An 18951-nucleotide genomic window follows, 5' to 3' on the forward strand; every position below is an offset into this window, starting at 1 on the left:
TTAAAAAAATATTACTAAGAAGCCAAAGAGAGGTTACATACCATATGACTTCAATTATATATATAACACATTCTGGGAAAGGTAAAACTATGAAGACAGTAAAAAGATAAGTGGTAGCCAGGGATTTGGGGGAGGAGGTAGGAGGTGATGAATAGGTAGAGCACAAAAAACTGTTAAGGAGTAAAAATACTCAATATGACATCATAATGATGGGATACATGTTATTATACATTTGCCAAGCCCATTGAATATACAACAGCAAGAGTGAACTGTAATATAAACCATGGACTTTGGGTGATTAGGATGTGTTGATATAGGTTCATCAATTGTAATATATGTACCATTCTGGTGAGAGATGTTTATAACAGGGTGGCTATGCATGTTGGCACCATCAAGACATATATGGGAAATCACTGTACTTTCTCTTAAATTTTGCTGTGATCCTTAAACCGCTCTATAAAAATAAAATCTCAATAAGAAAATTAAAATGTAAAAAATATAACTGGAGATGCCGGGGTGGCATAGTCAGTTAAGCATCTGACTCTTCGTTTCAGCTAAGGTTATAATATCAGGGTTGTGAAATCCAGCCCCCTATCAGGTTCTGCGCTCAACATGAAGTCTGCTTTAAATTCTCTTTTTCTCTCCCTCTGTCCCCCGACCCTGCCTGTGCACACACTCTCGTTCTCTCTCTCCCTAAAATAAATAAATATTTAAAAATCCTAACTGATGATTGAAAAAAGTAATAAAATACTGTGTGGTTCAAGTAAAATATATAACAGAAGTAGCACAAAAGATGAAGATGGAAATGAAAGTATGGTGGTAGAAGGTTCTTAAACATTAAATGTGAAGTAAAAATTTTAAAGTACAATGATAAATTTAAGATGTAAATTATAAATCTTAGAATAACCCCAAAACAGATATAATTAAGAAACCAATGGCAGAGAAAATCCTAAAACATGTTCAATTAATCAAAAAGAAAGCAGAAAAGGAAAGGAGAATAAAAAACAGAGGAGGCAAATAGAAAACATACAACAACCACACTGATGATTACATTAAATGTAAATGTGTAAAGATTCCAATTAAAAGGCAGAGGCAGTCACAATTGGAAAAAAAAAAAGGTAAGATTCAATTATGTATAGAAAATCCATTTTAAACATAAAAACATAGATGGTTAAAAGTAGAAGAATGAAAACACTATGCAAACACTAAGCATAAAAAGCTAGAGTGGCTATATTAATATTAAACAAAGTAGATTTCAGAACAGGCTTTCCTAATGACAGATGGGTAAACTTATCAGGAAGATATAATCTTAAATGTATATATCACTAAAAACAAAATGTAAAAATCTAAGATTTAAAAATTGATAGAATTGAAAGCAGCAGTAAATCCACAATTCTAAGGCCTTCAGCACTCTAATGTATAGACCCCCTCAAAATCAGTAAGAATACAAAGACATAAATAATATTATCAGACAAATTAACCTAACTGACATTTATAGACTGCTACACTAAGTAAGTGAGCAGTAGTCTATAAATGAATACAAAGTCTCGCCAAGAACTCAAAGCATTTACCAACAGATCATTAAATCTAAAAGAACTGCAATCATATAGAATATGTTCTCTAATGGGATGCCTGGGTGCTCAGTTGGTTAAGCATCTGCCTTTGGCTCAGTTCATGATCTCATGGCCCTAAGATCAAGCCCCACGTTAGGCTCCCTGCTAGGTGGGGGAGTCTGCTTGTCCCTCTCCCTCTACCCCTTACCCCTGCTCAAGCTCTCTCTCTCTCACTCCGCTCTCTCTCAAATAAATAAAATCTTAAAAAGGAAAGAATATGTTCTCTATAATATTAAATTAGAATCAATAAGAGAAATATATCTGTGGAAAAAACACCTATTTAATATGTTTATTTAGACTGACTTGAGCCTCCGGTGCCCTAAAAATAAATACATATTTTTTTAAATTAAAAAACTTTAGGGGCACCTGGGTGCTCAGGGATTGAATGTCTGCCTTTGGCTCAGGTCGTGATCCTGGGATCAAGTCCCACATCCTCTCCTTCTGCCTAGGTCTCTGCCTTTCTTTGTGCCTCTCATGAATAAATAAAATCTTTTAAAGATAAAAATAAATAAAAATAAAAAATTTTAACAAGAATTAAATATGCATGTGAGACGGTTTCCAAAAATAAGATGCAAGGTCTGGAAGGCTTCACTAGTAAAGTCTATCAAAAATTTAAGGAAGAAATAACACCAATACTTCTCAATTCATTTTATAAGTCTAGAATTACCCTGATATCAAAACCAAAGACATTATAAAAAATAAAACCAAGGACCAAGATCGTATCTGCATGCAAAAAAAAAGCATTAGCAAATTCAGCAAATCAAACCTAGCAACATATAAAAAGGGTCTTATTCCATGACCAAGTGGGTTTTACTCCAAGAATGTGAGTTTGGGTCCACAACCAGAACCCAATTATTATAATTCACCATATAACAGGATATAGGAGGAAAATCCTATGATCCTACCAATGGATACAATAAAATTTAAAAGAGAAAATTCAACATCCAATCCTTATAAAAACTTCCAGAACCCAGGAATAGAGAAAAGCTTTCTTAACCTGAAAAATATATATATACAAAACATCAATTAAAAAGTCATATTTAATGATGAAAGAGTGAATGAATGCTTTCCCCCCAAGATGTGAACAAGGCAAGAATATCCTCCCACAACTCCAATTCAACCTTGTACTGTATATCCTCACCCAACACGGCAAGAAAATATATTAAAAGCCAAACATTAAAAAAGAAGTAAAATGTTTACTAGAGAATGTAAACATACAATTCTATGTACTTGGGAAGTCCCAAAAAACTCCAACATCAACTAGAACCAAAAAGTCATTTAGCAAAGTTACAGGTTACATGGTAAATACACAAAAATGAACTCTATTTCTATAATAAAAACACATAACTGGAAAAGAAAATTCAAAGTGGAATCATACATTTGTTCTTTTTGTCTGGCTTATTTCTCTTAGCCTGATCTCTTCAAGGTTCATCAATGTGGCAACACAAGTCAGAATTTTCTTCCTTTTTAAGGCTAAATATGCCATAATATGTATATACTACATTTGTTTATCTATTCATCTTTCATAAGACATTTAGATTGTTTCTACTATTTGGCTATTACGAATAATACTGATTTGAGTATTGGTGTACAAGTATGTGTCTCTGTATCTGCTTTCAATTCTTTTGGATATATACCAAGAAATGAAACTATTGGAACATATGGTAATTCTATTTTTAACTTTTTGAAGAACTAGGAACAAGGTTTTTCAGTTAAAAATATGAAAAGGAAAAAAAAAATATGAAAAGGGAGAAACTTAGAATGAACCCTCCCTCCCTCCCTCTGGTGTTGAACTGGAATTGGATGTATTGATAGGAATATATAATTTTCAACATACAGATAGAAAACAACATAAATATAAATACATATGAGTGTGTATTTGCACACACTCACATAATTCCTAGCTGTCTGCTGAAGGGCCTGGAACAGCAATCCCAAGAGCAATGAACAAAACTAACACCCAACTTGGCTTCTAAATATTATTTGCCAAAAGCAACCAGAGGTCCTTGGAAAAATAGCCAAATCCAGGACTGGGCAGAGAAAAGATAATACAAGCCTGGAACATCTTGTGCTAGAAAGTAAGGAAATGCTCCATGAATAATGGATACATGTCAGAAATACACAGCAACTTAAACTCCCACCTGAACATCTAAAGAAATCATATGATGGATTATCACCCACTGAATAAAATGGGAAATCATAAATCCATAAAGATATAAAAAGAATAAATTGAATATTTACTAAGGAATGCTATTAAGTTTCAAAGTTCCTCCCTACAAAGTCCTCTGTAATTATAAAAGAAAAAAAGTTTTAGGTATGCCCAGCAATCACCATATTAATCAAATTATCAAAGTAATCACTAATGAAACAAAATCAAACTATTTGCCACCTCAGAGAATGCAATGGTAGAATGGGAATGGTAGAATAGTAAAATGATAGAATGGGAAGCACTGCTTCTATGACATTCTTGCTAAGGATATATAACCTTAATCTAATTATGTTAAAACCCAAAATTGAGAGATACTCAAAAAGGCTGTAATCTTCTGAAGTATCAAGGTCATTAAAGTCAAGGAAAGACTAAGGAATTGTTCCAGACTGAAGATCAGCAAAATGACAACTAAAAGCATCGCATGATTCTGAATTTGATTCTTCTGCGATAAAAGCTTTATTGAGAAAACTGACAAATCTAACCTGGTTCTGAGTACTAGATAATAGAAATGAATCAGTTTTAATTTCCTGATTTTTATGGTTTTATTATAGTTCTATAGAAGAATGTGTTTGCTTATAGAAAATAGAGATATAAGTATTCCAGGGTGATGGAGTATCAGGTCATCAACTCATTCTCAAATAGTGCTGGGGGATAAAAGATGTATTTGTATTGTACTTCCAATTTTTGTAGAATACTATAGCTATGTCAAATCTTAAAAAGCTAAAATAAACAAATAAATCTACTGGCCAAAAAATATGTCAATTAACAAAGCAGTGTTCTAAAGTAGTTCTCTTTCTATACCCACTATACATGAGTGAAAATTTTCTGTATGGGCAATTGTAGGTTCTATTGTCACTAAATACACATGTTGGCTGGATTGGTATAGATATTTCATCAAATATTTCTACAAATCAAGAAAAATAACTGCCAATCTTTCTAAAACATTCATCAAATTCACTCAACATGATAAAAATATTTGAAAAATTTGAGATTTTTCCTTTGTATTTCCATTACAGAGGTCACTATTATGTTTTCTATAAACATTAAAAAAAAATCATAATTATTGGAGCTGAAGGAAACTCATTCAAGTAATTACCAATCCATTCTATTATCCTGTCCTTAAGTTAAATTTGCAAATAAAGCAAGCAAGAGATTCACACTAACTTCTGGCCTCACCTAGCAATGAAATACCATAGGACAAGGGTTAGTAAATTATCTTTAAAGGGTAAGAGTAAATAGCTTAGGTTTTTTTTTTTTTTTAGCTTTTTTTTTTTTTTAGCTTAGGTTTTTTTAAGCCCTATTATCTCTGCCCAACTAACCAACTCTAATGCTGTAGCAAAAAAGCAGCCACAGACAATATGTAAATTAATGTAAACTATGTTCCCTAAAATTTATAAAGTATATAAAATATATAAAAACAAGCAGCAAGCCATATTCAGCACATGAGTTACAGTTTACCAACTTCTGGCATAGAAAAAGGCTGCATCAAAAAAGTATGTACCGGGGGGGATCCCTGGGTGGCTTGTTGGTTTAGTGTCTGCCTTCTGCCCAGGACGATCCCTGGAGTCCCAGGATTGAGTCCCGCATCGGGCTCCCTGCATGGAGCCTGCTTCTCCCTCTGCCTGTGTCTCTGTCTCCCTCTCTGTGTCTCTCTCATGAATGAATAAGTAAAATCTTAAAAAAAATAAAAAAATAAATTTATGTATCGGGATGCCTGACCATGATATATTAGGTGAAAAGTAAAAGCTATATACATTATAATCTGAATTTTGTGACAAAAATTATAAATGAAGTATATGCATAATACATATATGTATATGTTATATAACAAAAATGGCCACAAATTCTTCCTATCTCTATATGTAAGCCCCTTTGAACGGTCACTTTGTAGGTCTTCCCACCAAGAAGCGAACTCTACCATCTGAATCTGGGTTTGGCCATGTGACTTGCTCTGGTGACTAAGACATTAGCAAATGTGACACAATCAGAAGCTCAAAAGATACTTGCATATTGGGCTTTGCTTTCTTTCTGCTACTGGAACCCTGGGGCCATTATACATTACATTATATATAATATATATATATATATAACTCAGGATTAGATGAGGGATACCCACCAGTCCCAGCTAATTGCCAACCAAGCCCCTGAAACAGCTGCTTTGCTGACCTGTAGCTGACCTACAGCTGACCATAAATGCATGGATGCCCCAGCTGAGATCAGCAGAAGAAATGCCCAGCTGAGCCCAGCCTAAACTGCTGATCCCCATAATAGTAAACTAAATAAATGGTTGGTTTGTTACACAGTAATGGGTAACTAATTGTGTGTATGGGTGTGGGTGTGAGTGGTAAAAACAGATAGCACAAGCAAAATAACAGTGTTGATACTATGGAAACAGCTGAATTAAAGATCAATGTTTATAACTTAAGTACACATTTTGGTATTTTCCAAATTTTCACCAAGAAATAGATAATGCCTTTGTATTCAAAAAAACTCAATGTGAGGGCAGCCTAAGTGGCTCAGTCAGTTGATTTCAGCTCAAGTTTTGACCTTGGGGTCGTGGGATCAAGGCCAGTATCAGGCTCTGCTCTGCCTCTCTTTCTGTGTCTTTCATGAATAAATAAATAAAATCTTTAAAAAATAAATAAGTAAATAAATACTAAAATAAGTAAAATAATTAAAAATTATTGACTTCAGATAATAGGAATTGGAGAATGGAAGTAGGACAAAAGTTTACTTTCGTTCAAAGGTGTGTAGAACTCTTTGACTAGGACTATATACATATATACTTTGAAAATAATAAAAATTAAAAAAAAAAAAAGAAAATAATAAAAATTTAAAGTGATAAACAGTCTAGGAACCAATTCAAAAATATATAGGAATTTAGTGTATGATAATGGCAAAATTCAAATCAAGAAAAATTATTCTTTAATTGACATTGGGGCAACTGATTATCTACTTGGAAAAGCATACAATTAGAGCCTGAACTCATACACAAACTAAAATTAATCCTATAAATAAAAGGTTTAAATATTTTAAAGATTTTATTTATTTATTCATGAGAGACACAGAGAGAGAGGCAGAGACACACAGGCAGAGGGAGAAGCAGGCTCCGTGCAAGGAGCCCGATGTGGGACTCGATCCCAGGACTCCATGTTCATGCCCTGGACCAAAGGCAGGAGCTAAACCACTGAGCCACCCAGGCATCCCCAGGTTTTAATATTTTTAAAAAATATATTTAACTATATGGAACAATGAAAAATATCTATTGTAAATTTATACAAAAGGATCCAGAAAGATTCTTATGGAAGTGTTCATCTTGTTTACTTCTGGAAAGCAGAAAGGGAGGGTGGGAATAATGTTCTAAGGGAGAATATTTTAATTTTTACTTTGTACTGGTTTATAACACTATTAAAGGTTTTTCAAACACTGTATATTACTCATTATTTTTAAGTTTTAGTTTAAAACTCTTTAGTAAATAAAATACACAAAACATGCAAGATAATTTAATCTTTCCCCAACTATAGATTGTTTAAAAGTAGATATTAAAAAAAATAAGGGCAGCCCCAGTGGCTCAGCAGTTTAGCGCCGCCTTCAGCCCAGGGCATGATCCTGGAGACCTGGGATCGAGTCCCATGTCAGGCTCCCTGCATGGAGCCTGCTTCTCCCTCTGCCTGTGTCTCTGCCTCTCTCTCTATCTCTCTCTGTGTCTCTCATCAATAAATAAATAAATTTTATAATAAATAAATAAATATTTAAAAATAAGTAAAATAAAAAAAAATAAAACAAAAGTAGTTATTTAATGCCAGACATACTGAATAATAAAGTCTATTTTCTCTTGCACAATGATTTGGTTTTTTTCCTCATCTGGCAACAAGAAAAAGATTTCCCAGCCATTCCTTTTCTCTCCTTTCTCCACATTTATAATCCATGAATCTATATGCACTCAATTTTAGAGCTAGGCTCAAATAATGGTTCCACGATTTACTTGTAGTATGATCATAGTCAAATAACCTAGTATCATTGGACTTCAATTTTCTTATCTGTAAAATGAATCTAATGTCCACTTGGTTTTCTTCACAGTGCTGATTTAAGGATTAAGTAAGAGAACATACAAATTGCCTAGCACAAGTAATATTCCCAAAAGCTATCATCATATCATTTTTTTAAAGATTTTATTTATTTATTCATGAGAGAGAGAGAGAGAGAGAGAGAGAGAGGGGCAGAGACACAGGCAGAGGCAGGCTTCATGCAGGGAGCCCGACATAGGACTCAATCCCAGGACTCCAGGATCATGCCCTGGGCTGAAGGCAGGTGCTAAACCGCTGAGCCACCCGGGCTGCCCCTCATATCATTATTATTAACCCTTCAAGAAATATAGGTTATTGTTTTTAAGTGTCTGGCACATAATAGGCTTCAAAAATGTTGCTGCCTTGAAAAAATTATACTTCGATTAGTTCGTCATATTATTTAACAACTTATTCCTGAAACAGCTAAACAAATCAAAAGATGCTTTTAATCTTTTGTTTATACTAAGCACCAATTTACCTCTTACCTCCTACAGTTTGTTTTATTCTGTTTACCACTACATAAAAAGCTACTATCAAAATATACTGCAAAAGGAAAAAAAATTTTAAAACCTGATTTAAGTCTCTTCTATTTAACAGTACTATTACACCTCTTTTAGTATATGAATCTGAGTAAAAGTCGTAAACTACAATAGTAAATCGTGCATTTCCTCAACTTTGGCCATTTTTTCATTTATTAAGCAAATATGTCAGTACCTACTAGGTGCAGGTCCTGAGCCAGATGCTGGTTATTAAAAAAGTGACAAGAGAGACATAACACTTGTCCTGGTGGACAGCCTGACAAAGAGGCAAACAAAACAGTTAAACCTACAAATATCTATATGATTATAAATTTTGGTAGGCATTGTAAAGAAAAGAACAGGGTGTTAAAAGACTAAAGAGGAACTAATCTTAATTATCTATATGGTTCTGAATACAACATGTCCTGTAACAACAGTACAAAAAACTTTCATCCAAGTTCATTTGAAAGAGTTTATTCACAGGCAGAATGGTAAGGTGATTGAGAGAATCAATTCTAGAGCCAGACTGCCTGGGTTTTAAACTAGCCTCAGCTTTGTGACATGAACAAGCTACTTAATTCTCATGCCTTAATTTCCACATGTCATTGGGGAAAATAATAATACCTTTCTCAAAGGGCTAACATCAGGATTGAGTTAAATTTCATTTTATTTTGAAAATTGTGAAATCCAAAGAAAAGTTAAAAGAACTTGCAATATATATTAACTCATAAAAACATGTATTTACCAGGTGAATTATGTTCCTAGAATGTTTGGAAGAGTTTCTGGCACATAGTAAGTATCATATCACTATATAAGCAGTAATATTAAATAAGAGTAAATTAAACTATGAGAAAATGGGGGCACCTTGGTGGCTCAGTGGCTCAGGGCATGATCCCAGGGTCCTGGAATCAAGTGCATCAGGCTCCCCACAGGGAGACTGCTTCTCCCTCTGCCTATGTCTCTGCCTCTCTTTCTCTGTCTCTCATGAATAAAGGCTCTTTAAAAAATAAAAATAAAAAAATAAACTATGAGAAAATGACTTGTAAAATAACGTGAGAGAAAACTGGTAATTTTCTCTTGAGATCGTAGAGAACACCTTAAATATTGATGGGAGGGAGAGGAAGAAAGGAGAAGAGAGAGAGGGAAAGAGAAAAGAAAGAAAAGACGGGCATGTAAGAGGAAGAAAAAGGAGAAACCCCAAGGTTCGCCCAACATCAACACTTTTATCAAAGGTCAACAGCGCACTCTACTGGACCCACATCTCTTCTACACACCAGGCAAAGGTGATGAATGCTACTGCTGTACTAAATCAAAAAATATAACTACTTTTATAAAAATATATAGTCAATGTTAACATTTAATAAATACAATTATGTATAAGCATAAGCATGAGTCTATAAAAATACCTCACCCGTTGTGAAAATTTACTAACAATGAAGAGAATGGAAATAAATTCTAGAGAAAATGATTATGCATGTGGAAGAAAGTAAAATCAGAATGGTAACACTATTAAAAAACAATGTTTCTCTTAACTGTATTTTGACATGGAGACTAATACCTTATTAGATCTTTGATATTTGAATTATCAGTAAAAAAGAAAATCTAAAATATAAGAGAATAAGCATTGGACAATGGAAGGTAATTATGTAAGAGATGAGGTATTGACTCCATTTTCTTACTTGAAGAGACTGCAAGGATACTTGAGATAGGATGGTAAAAGACAACTATCCAATTATTCAGTCGACAGGCTGAAAACTATATTATTTTAATGAGAACCAAGAAAATTATAAAGAAAAACTTAAAAGTTTAATGTTGAATTCAGAGGAAAAGAGAAATCATTACACTAATTTATCATTTCCTTTATGAAGAAAAGTTTATTTTATTTTATTTTTAATATTTTATTTATTTATTCATGAGAGACACACAGAGAGAGGCAGAAACACAGGCAGAAGGAGAAGCAGGCTCCATGCAGGGAGCCCGACATGGGACTCGATCCCGGGTCTCCAGGATCACACCCTGGGCTGCAGGCAGCACCAAACCGCTGCGCCACCATGGCTGCCCTTTTTTTTTTTTTTAAATAATACAACTATGGATTTTAAATGTAGAAAGACTATAACATTTATAATTTTGTAGGAATAAGAAAACTAATTCATTAATTTATGAATCCAAGTAACTATTATTCCAAAAATAAATTCTGTCTTCCCTATAACATCTTATATGAACCAAAACAGAAGATGCATCCTTAGAATTTAAAAGTGTTAGAGCTAAAAGTGATATAAGATATAATTAAACCTAGTCCCACCTTCTCTTTCCTGCAAGTTGAAGGAACAGATCCTAGAAAAAAATGTTACTTGCCCAAGTCTCTCAATTTACCTTATTCAAGATGTTTAGATTATCTAAACTAAAATGTGATCTACCAAATGTGAGGCATGTGATCTGGCAATAAAGGAAAGATTTAAAATATGGACTGTATTTAAAAAATTACTTTACCTAAGGTTTTGATGATAAACCAACTTCAGAAGCTGCTATATAATAAATATTAAATCTTATGAAATCACATTTTCTTTCCACTTCTTTATAAAACCATATATTCCAAAATTTATGGAAAACATTTTTGTGATTTATAATAAGCCACTCAGTAAAGATTAAGAAGTATTATACAATGGGGAAAGGAGAACTATTTGCAAAAGGAATGAAAATCAACCATCATCTTATAGTCCACTCCAAAATTAACTTAATATAAAGAAATGAACATTAAGATCTGAAATCATAAAACCCCTAGGAAGTAAGCTCCTATGTCAGATCTTGCTAATGTTTTATGAGTATGACACCAAAAACAACAAACCAAAAATGAACAAGTTTGACTATATCAAACTAAAAGACTTCCTCACAGTAAAGAGTATCATCAGCAAAATAAAAAACCAACCTATGGAACAGGAGAATTATTTGCAAACCCTATATCTGATAAGGAGCTAAAATCCAAAATATGTAAAGAACTCATATAACTCAATAGCAGAAAAATCAACCAATCCAATTTAAAAGTGGGCAGAAGAGGGACACCTGGCTGGCCCAGTTGACAGAGCATCCAACTCTTGATCCGTGGTCATGAGTTCAAGTCCCACACTGGGCATGGAGCCTACTTACTTACTTACTTAATTAATTAAAATGAGCAGAAGATCTGAATAGACTTTTTTTTTTAAAGACATACAGATGACCACCAGGTATATAAAAGATCAATGTCTTTAATTCTTAGGGAAATGCAAATCAAAACTACAATGAGCTCTCACCTCACAACCTGTTGGAATGACTATTATCAAAGACAGGAAAAGAAGGAGTGCCTGGGTGGCTCAGATGGTTAAATGTCTGCCTTCAGTTCAAGTCATGATCCCGAGATCCTGTGATTGAGCCCTGCATCGGGCTCCCTGCCCAGTGAGAATCTCCTTCTGCCTCTGCCCCGGCTTGTGCTCTATCTCTTAAATAAAGAAATCTTTAAAAACAACAACAACAAAAAAAAAAACAAGAAATAACAAGTATTGGTGAGGATGTAGAGCAAATGGAACCCTTGTTCACTGTTGGTGGGAATGTAAATTTGTGCAGCCACTATGGAATGGTATGGATATTACTAAAAAAGTTAAAAATATAACCACCATATAGGATCCAGCAATTCTATGTCTGGGCATTGATCCAAAGAAAATAAAAACACTAACTCAAAAGGATTTATGAAGGAGCCTGAGTGACTTAGTCGGTTAAACATCTGACTCTTGATTTCACCTCAGGTCATAATCTCAGGGTCACAAGACTTAGCCCCATATTGACCTCTGTGCTGAGCATGGAGCCTGCTTAGGATTCTCTCTCTCCCTCTGCCTCTGCCCCTCCCCACTGGCTCACGCATGCACATACTCTCTCTCTCTCTCTCTCTCTCTCTCTCTCTCTCAAAAAAAGATATATGTACTCCTATGTTCACTGCAGCATTACTTAGGGGAGATACAGAAGGACACCTGGGTGGCTCAGTCAGTTAAGCATCTGATTTCAGCTTAGGTCATGATCTGAGAGGGTCCTGGAATGGAGCTTTGCATCAGGCTCCCTGCTCAGTGGGGAGTCTGGTTGTCCCTCTGCTCCTCCCCCTACTCATACTCTCTCTAAAAAATAAAATAAAATAAATTAAAATAACAATAGCTGAGATATGGAAATAATCTAAGCATCCATTAATGGATGAATGAATAAAAAAAATGTATATATACATAATGGAATATTATTCAGCCATAAAAAAGAATGAAATCTTGCCATTTGCAATACCATGGATAGACCGATTTCAAGGACCTTATACTAAGTGAATAAGTCTGACAAAGAAAGACAAATACAGCATGATCTTGCTTATTTGTAAAATCTAAAAAACCAAAAACACACACACAAAAAAGCTCATAGAGAACAGACTGGTGGTTGCCAGAGGCAAGGAGTGGGGTGGGGGAAATGCGTGAAGGAAGTGAAAGACAAAAACTTCCAGTTATAAAATAAGTCATGAAGATGTAATGTACAGCATGGTGACCATAGTTGACATGTATTTTATATTTGAAAGTTACTAAGAAAGTAAATCTTGAAAGTTCTCATCACAAGAAAAAACATTTTCTAACTATAATAAGTGACAGATGTTAACTAGACTTACTGTGATCATTTCAAAATGTATACAAATATCAAATCATTATGTATATACCTGAAAATATCAATTATACCTCTATTCAAAAGAAAAAAATGAGAGAAGAAATGTTATACCAGAAGCAAAGTAAGTTCTAATAGAAAAAAATACTTCTAAACTCAAAAATTCTTTCTTTAAATAAATTATCACTACTTATATCTCCATTATTCTTTCTTATATCCATGGAAAGAATCAGTCCTGGCTCTTTGAAAAACCAAGAGATTTACACTAAAAATGCTACCATCCACTTTTAAAATTAAGAGGACAGCAAACCACACAAATCTACACTAGAGTGCCTGAGTGGCTCAGTCAGGTAAGTGTTCAACTCTTGGTTTCAATTCACATCATATCGCAGGGTCATGAGATCAAATCCCACATCAGGCTCCACGCTCAGCTCAGAATCTGCTTGGGATTCTCTTTCCCCTTTTCCCCCTGCCCTTCCTCCTGCTCTCTCTCTCTCTCAAATGAATAAATAAAATCTTTTTTTAAAAAAATCCACACACAAACCTACAGGTTTTCTTAACAATTTACTAAAATTTACCAACAATTTATGAAAATATTAATTACAATTTTATATTTTGTACTGATTATATTTCTATTTTAACTGCTTATTCTAATTTTGTTAGGAAGAAAAAGTAACATTGAAAATACAGATCCCTTTACCTAAGTATTTGTGAGTTTTTCCCTAACCATTCAGCAAGTACCTAAAATTACTTTATATATACATGTTTTTTACTACAAACTATAAAAAAAGAACAAGTATTAGAGCTCAACCATATGGTCTTTCTGTCATTGCAAAAGTACTTTGGTGATGATAAATATACTTTATATATGTGTTGAATCAGTATGGCATATACCACTTTTAACTTCTTATAAACAAAAGTTCTAACACTAGTGAAATGTTATCATTTGAGTTACTAGATTTAATTGAGAAATTTAGTTTGTTTAACAATCTTCAAACTTATGAGAAATCATCAGAAACCTTTAGTCTCATACATAATAAATCACCCATGTATGACAAAAAATATTCCATTTCTACAGCAATATAGTTATGCCACATATAGCCAAGGAAACAAAACTTATAAATTCTGGTTTAAAAAATAAAACCAATATAAAGATATGGATATATACATATAAATACAATCATACCTTGCCATAAGAAGACCACATTAAATGATTAATATAGCACATAACCAAGAGAGGAGAAATCAAAGCACTTGGCTTAAAATTAAGGTACCTAGCCAGAAACTCTGCTGACAAGTGGTCTAAACTATAAACAGGTTCAGCTATAGACATCCTTAACAAATATTAAAAGAATTTGTTACTTAATTATAAAACTAATTCCTCAAAATTATTATCAATCAATACTGTATCATGTACTTTAGTAGCATTTAAAGATAACTATATACGTAATATTAATCAATATTATATAATCTTTATTAGCAACACACAAATATATAACCATTTGCTGCTACTACTATCCCTATTGCTGCTACTTCTACTACCACTTACCACTTAATAAGCTCTAATATGTGCCAGGTATACTCTAACCACTTTATAAATATTAACCTGTTTAATCCTCATAATAGCACTGTGAGATAGGTACTATTACTATCTCCATTTAACAAACGGGGACATTAAAGTAGCAATAGTTTGGGATCCCTGGGTGGTGCAGCGGTTTGGTGCCTGCCTTTGGCCCAGGGCGCGATCCTGGAGACCCGGGATCGAATCCCACGTCAGGCTCCCGGTGCACGGAGCCTGCTTCTCCCTCTGCCTGTATCTCTGCCTCTCTCTCTCTCTCTCTGTGTGACTATCATAAATAAATAAAAATTAAAAAAAAAAAAAAAGTAGCAATAGTTTAAAAACTTCAAGGTTACACAGGTAGTAAAGAGCAGAGCTGTGATTAAAACCCAGGTAATCTGATTCAAGTTCATTCTCTTAACCAATAAAAACAAAACAAAATTTTAAAATCCACTTTCTAAAAAATAAAAAAAATTAAAAATAAATAAAATCCACTTTCTAGGGATGCCTGGGTGGCTTAGTCAGTTATGTGTCTGACTCTTGATTTTGGTTCAGATCATCTGAGGGTCATGAGGTCAAGCTCCAGCTTGGACTCCACATCGGGCGTGGAGCCTGTTTAAGATTCTCTCCCTCCCGGACCACACCTCCCCAACCTCCACTGCTTTCCCCATCTACTAGCTTGCATGTGGCACACACTCTCTAAATAAATAAACAACAACAACAAAAAAACGATCAAACTTTATCTGGGTTCCACTTTTTAAAAAAAAAAATCCACTTCTCTTATTTTAGCTATTATCAATCATAGTTTATTCTATGCTTGATTTCTTTCTTCTTGAGGCTTCTACATTATATTTCTTTCCTTTATGTTGGTATGAGAATCTGGCTTAGATGACTTCAGGATTTGAGAGGTATTTTAGAGAGACTGTATAATAAAGTGATTAGAGCATCATACTGCTTAGGCAGGAATTAGCTCTAATATTTGCCAGCTTTGTGACATTAAGCTTACTTACTCCTCAGAGTATCCTTATCTATAAAATGGGAATAACAATATTATATGCCTATGCTATGGTCTACTAACAAATATTTATTAGGCAACACTATATGCTATTCTAGGTACTAGAGATACATGTGAAAAAGACTGGCATTATATTCTAACAGAGCAGATAGATAATAAACAGGTAGGTAAATTGAAATACTAAGAGCTATGAAAATAAGGCACTGTTAACGAAATGAGGGAGGAAACACTGACAGGCAAACATACAGCATATATTATTATTGACAATTAAATATTAAAAGCTCCTGAGACGACTTCTCTAACTATATGCCTTTTGTGAAGATAACCAACAACTTTTCCACCATTTAGCATTTGTAAGAATTTAAAGGAAGATTCTTTGGGGGCAGGGAATATAATTTTCATTCACTCTGCCTTTACTAGGCTCCTACCACAAAGCTAGGTGCTTGGAACATAAAGACGAATAAAATAGTCACAGCCTTCAAGGATGTCTCAATATACTAGAGAACCTGCTGTTTCCTTAATGGAACTTAGAGCCTTGCAGAGAAGATAGTAAGTATTAAAAATCTGGAAGTACAAGGAACATTCAGATGAGAATCTAACTCAAATGTAAGGATGTCACAGAAAGCTTTTTGATGAATTAGCAGAAGTTGGTCAAAAAAAAAAAAAAAGAGGGAGGATGAGCTGAGAGGGCAAAAGAAAACAGTTAATAAAGGTCTTATGACTATATAGATAAAAAGACTTATAAGCCACCTAAGGATTTCTGGAATTTGTCACATAATGAGTTTTTTCATTCTCCACCTGAAAAACTAAAAGTACAGACAGAATATTTGAAGCAATAGTTTTTAAGATACAGGATATCAGGTAAGAAAGAGTGATCCAGAGCAGCCCCAGTGGCCCAGCAGTTTAGCGCTGCCTTTGGCCCAGGGCATGATCGTGGAGACCTGGGATCAAGTCCCATGTTGGGCTCCCTCCATGGGGCCTGCTTCTCCCTCTGCCTGTGTCTCTGCCTCTCTCTCTCTCTCTGTGTCTCTCATGGATAAATAAATAAAATCTTAAAAAAAAAAAAAAAAAAGAGTGATCCTTGAGAGAGAAAATAAATGAGATAGGCCCTATGATTGCCTAAGCTTACTGTCTTGAGAGAGCTAGGCTGTGCTATGGAGAAGGGAACCCAGATAAAGCTCAGCAAACCTGTGTTGAAGAGACATTGCTCTTCAGTCCAGGAAGTCAGGAAAGACTAAAGTTCAGGTTAACAAACTAAGGTAGATAGAGCTACACAAAGAATGAATTCCAGAGATCTGTAAAGGGACCTCTCAAAAATTTAGCAGAGTATTGATCAGTACACGTAAGTGAGAAAACTATCCAAGATAGTGGAAAGAACCACTTGAAATGATGAGGCACTCACACAGGGCACAGAATAGTGCCTATTCCGACCAGCCAGACTGGAAAACCTAACAATTCACAGAGCATTAGATAGAGGACTCCAAAGGAGCTAGCCTCTATTGAGGTAACACACAACTAAATTCTACTCAGGTCCCATCTAACAAGTCCTAAAAGCAGACCCAAAAGGATCAAGCTGATTCCAATTAACTGCATCTCAGAACAAAACTCAAATGTATATATATATATATAACAACATCCAACACCCAACAGGTAAAATTCACAGTATCTTAAATTTAATTTTAAAAAATGAGGCATGATTCCATTTATATAAAACTATGGAAATGAAAACTGATCTATAGTGACTGGGGAAAAAAAAAAAAATCTCAGGATGCCTAGGGATGATGGGAAGGGGAAAAAAATAGGTCCACTGGTCTATCTGGCACTTACAAAGGATCTTTTCCAGGCATTATTTTATAGTATCATGTATAGGCCATTTAGAAAATATTTGGTTCCCTGATTTTACAGATCTTATAAGTGTTAGCACATTTCATTATACAATACCCAAAAGTCACATTCTATAATATTACCACCATGATTATCAGGAAAGTAAGTAAAAGTATCATAAAACTGCCAAGCTCACAGTGGCATATACATTTTTTCAAAATTCTGATTTTCACTCAAATTTTATCAGGCTTACTTTGCTTATTTTCAAGAATTAGCAGAGTTGATCTGTTAGTTGGTCTTTCAAGTAAAAATGATGTTCCATGAAAAAAAAAATGGCTAGTTCAACTAACAATCCACACTATCCTACAAATGTTTTTCCTCAAGACAATCATCCTATTCCTTTATGCAAAACATTTTGAGTACCACTCACTTCTTCACACAGAATATTAAAAATCTTAAATTATTACTAATTTAATAAAATTAGCAATTTTTACCTCTTCATCAAGGATATTCTTAAGTAAAACCGGCTTTTTTAAACTGTGCATTAATGATGGTAAAGAAAACTAGTATTAAAACAAGCCGGTACCACTATCTTGATGGGCTCTGACAATTTTACCTATTGTTGTTTTGCACCATCAATGTAAATGCCAAGGCGGTTTTTTTTAGAAAGGAACTGCTCCTTGAGAAGTGCCTGCTCTAAGAACACTGAAAGAATTATAGGGAAGCAGAGTCCACAACATTAGAATGTACAGGAGGAAAAATCCTTCAGATTTCTTTCTGGTCCAATTCTTGCATTTTAAAAATGAGGAAACAGGGGAACAAAGAAAATAGCATCTCCCATAGCACTTACAGGATTTCTGAATTGCCTTCTACTATTCTTTGCATTATATTATTCTTTTTTTTTTTTAATGAGTTTAGCAAATTCCATATTTTCTCTCTTTAAACTGTTCAATGGAATAAATACATACATTTTGTGGAGAAAAGGAGTTTATCTTTTCTAATGGAGAGTTGAGTTTTGTAGTCTTTCCTGAAGCAACTTTTGCATCCACATGATGTACCTCCTTTTCAAAACAATGACGCTTTCTAATCTGTAAACACAGAACCAAAATGAAGTTTAATGTAAACTAGAAGTCTGAGCAGGCCAGTTGTTCTTAAAGATCAAAACAGTTTTCAATATGTTTTCAGCATTTAAAAAAAAAAGATGACTATTTCTAACTGGCAATAACCAAATAATTTTTAAAAATACAAATGAGCATTTGTATTTCTTTGCCTTATATTTCTCAAATCCTAACCAAAACAGCTTTAGTCATGTGTTAAAACTATAGTATTGTAAAATGATCTTCCCATAAATAGTCCTATCATGTGGACATCAAGTGTAGTATTATAGCAAAGTTCAATTAAATATCTAATTGAAAAGCAAAAGTAAATAAAAATAAAACTTCATTCTAAATTGCAAAAACTCATGGGCGTCTGGGGGGCTCAGTCAGTTGA

General features: G+C 34.1%; 1 protein-coding gene across 1 annotated transcript in view; it reads right to left on the reverse strand.

Moving 5' to 3' along the window:
• The window catches only part of BRIP1 (BRCA1 interacting helicase 1), a 186060-nt gene that overhangs the window by 151289 nt on the left and 15820 nt on the right, over nucleotides 1–18951 (reverse strand). Inside the window, exon 6 of the mRNA XM_041726192.1 lies at nucleotides 18429–18548. Within this exon, the coding sequence (XP_041582126.1) occupies nucleotides 18429–18548 (120 nt within the window). The remainder of the gene's footprint in view (nucleotides 1–18428; nucleotides 18549–18951) is intronic.

Source organism: Vulpes lagopus, chromosome 12 (assembly GCF_018345385.1).
Source record: "Vulpes lagopus strain Blue_001 chromosome 12, ASM1834538v1, whole genome shotgun sequence".
Classification (NCBI taxonomy): Eukaryota; Metazoa; Chordata; class Mammalia; order Carnivora; family Canidae; genus Vulpes; species Vulpes lagopus.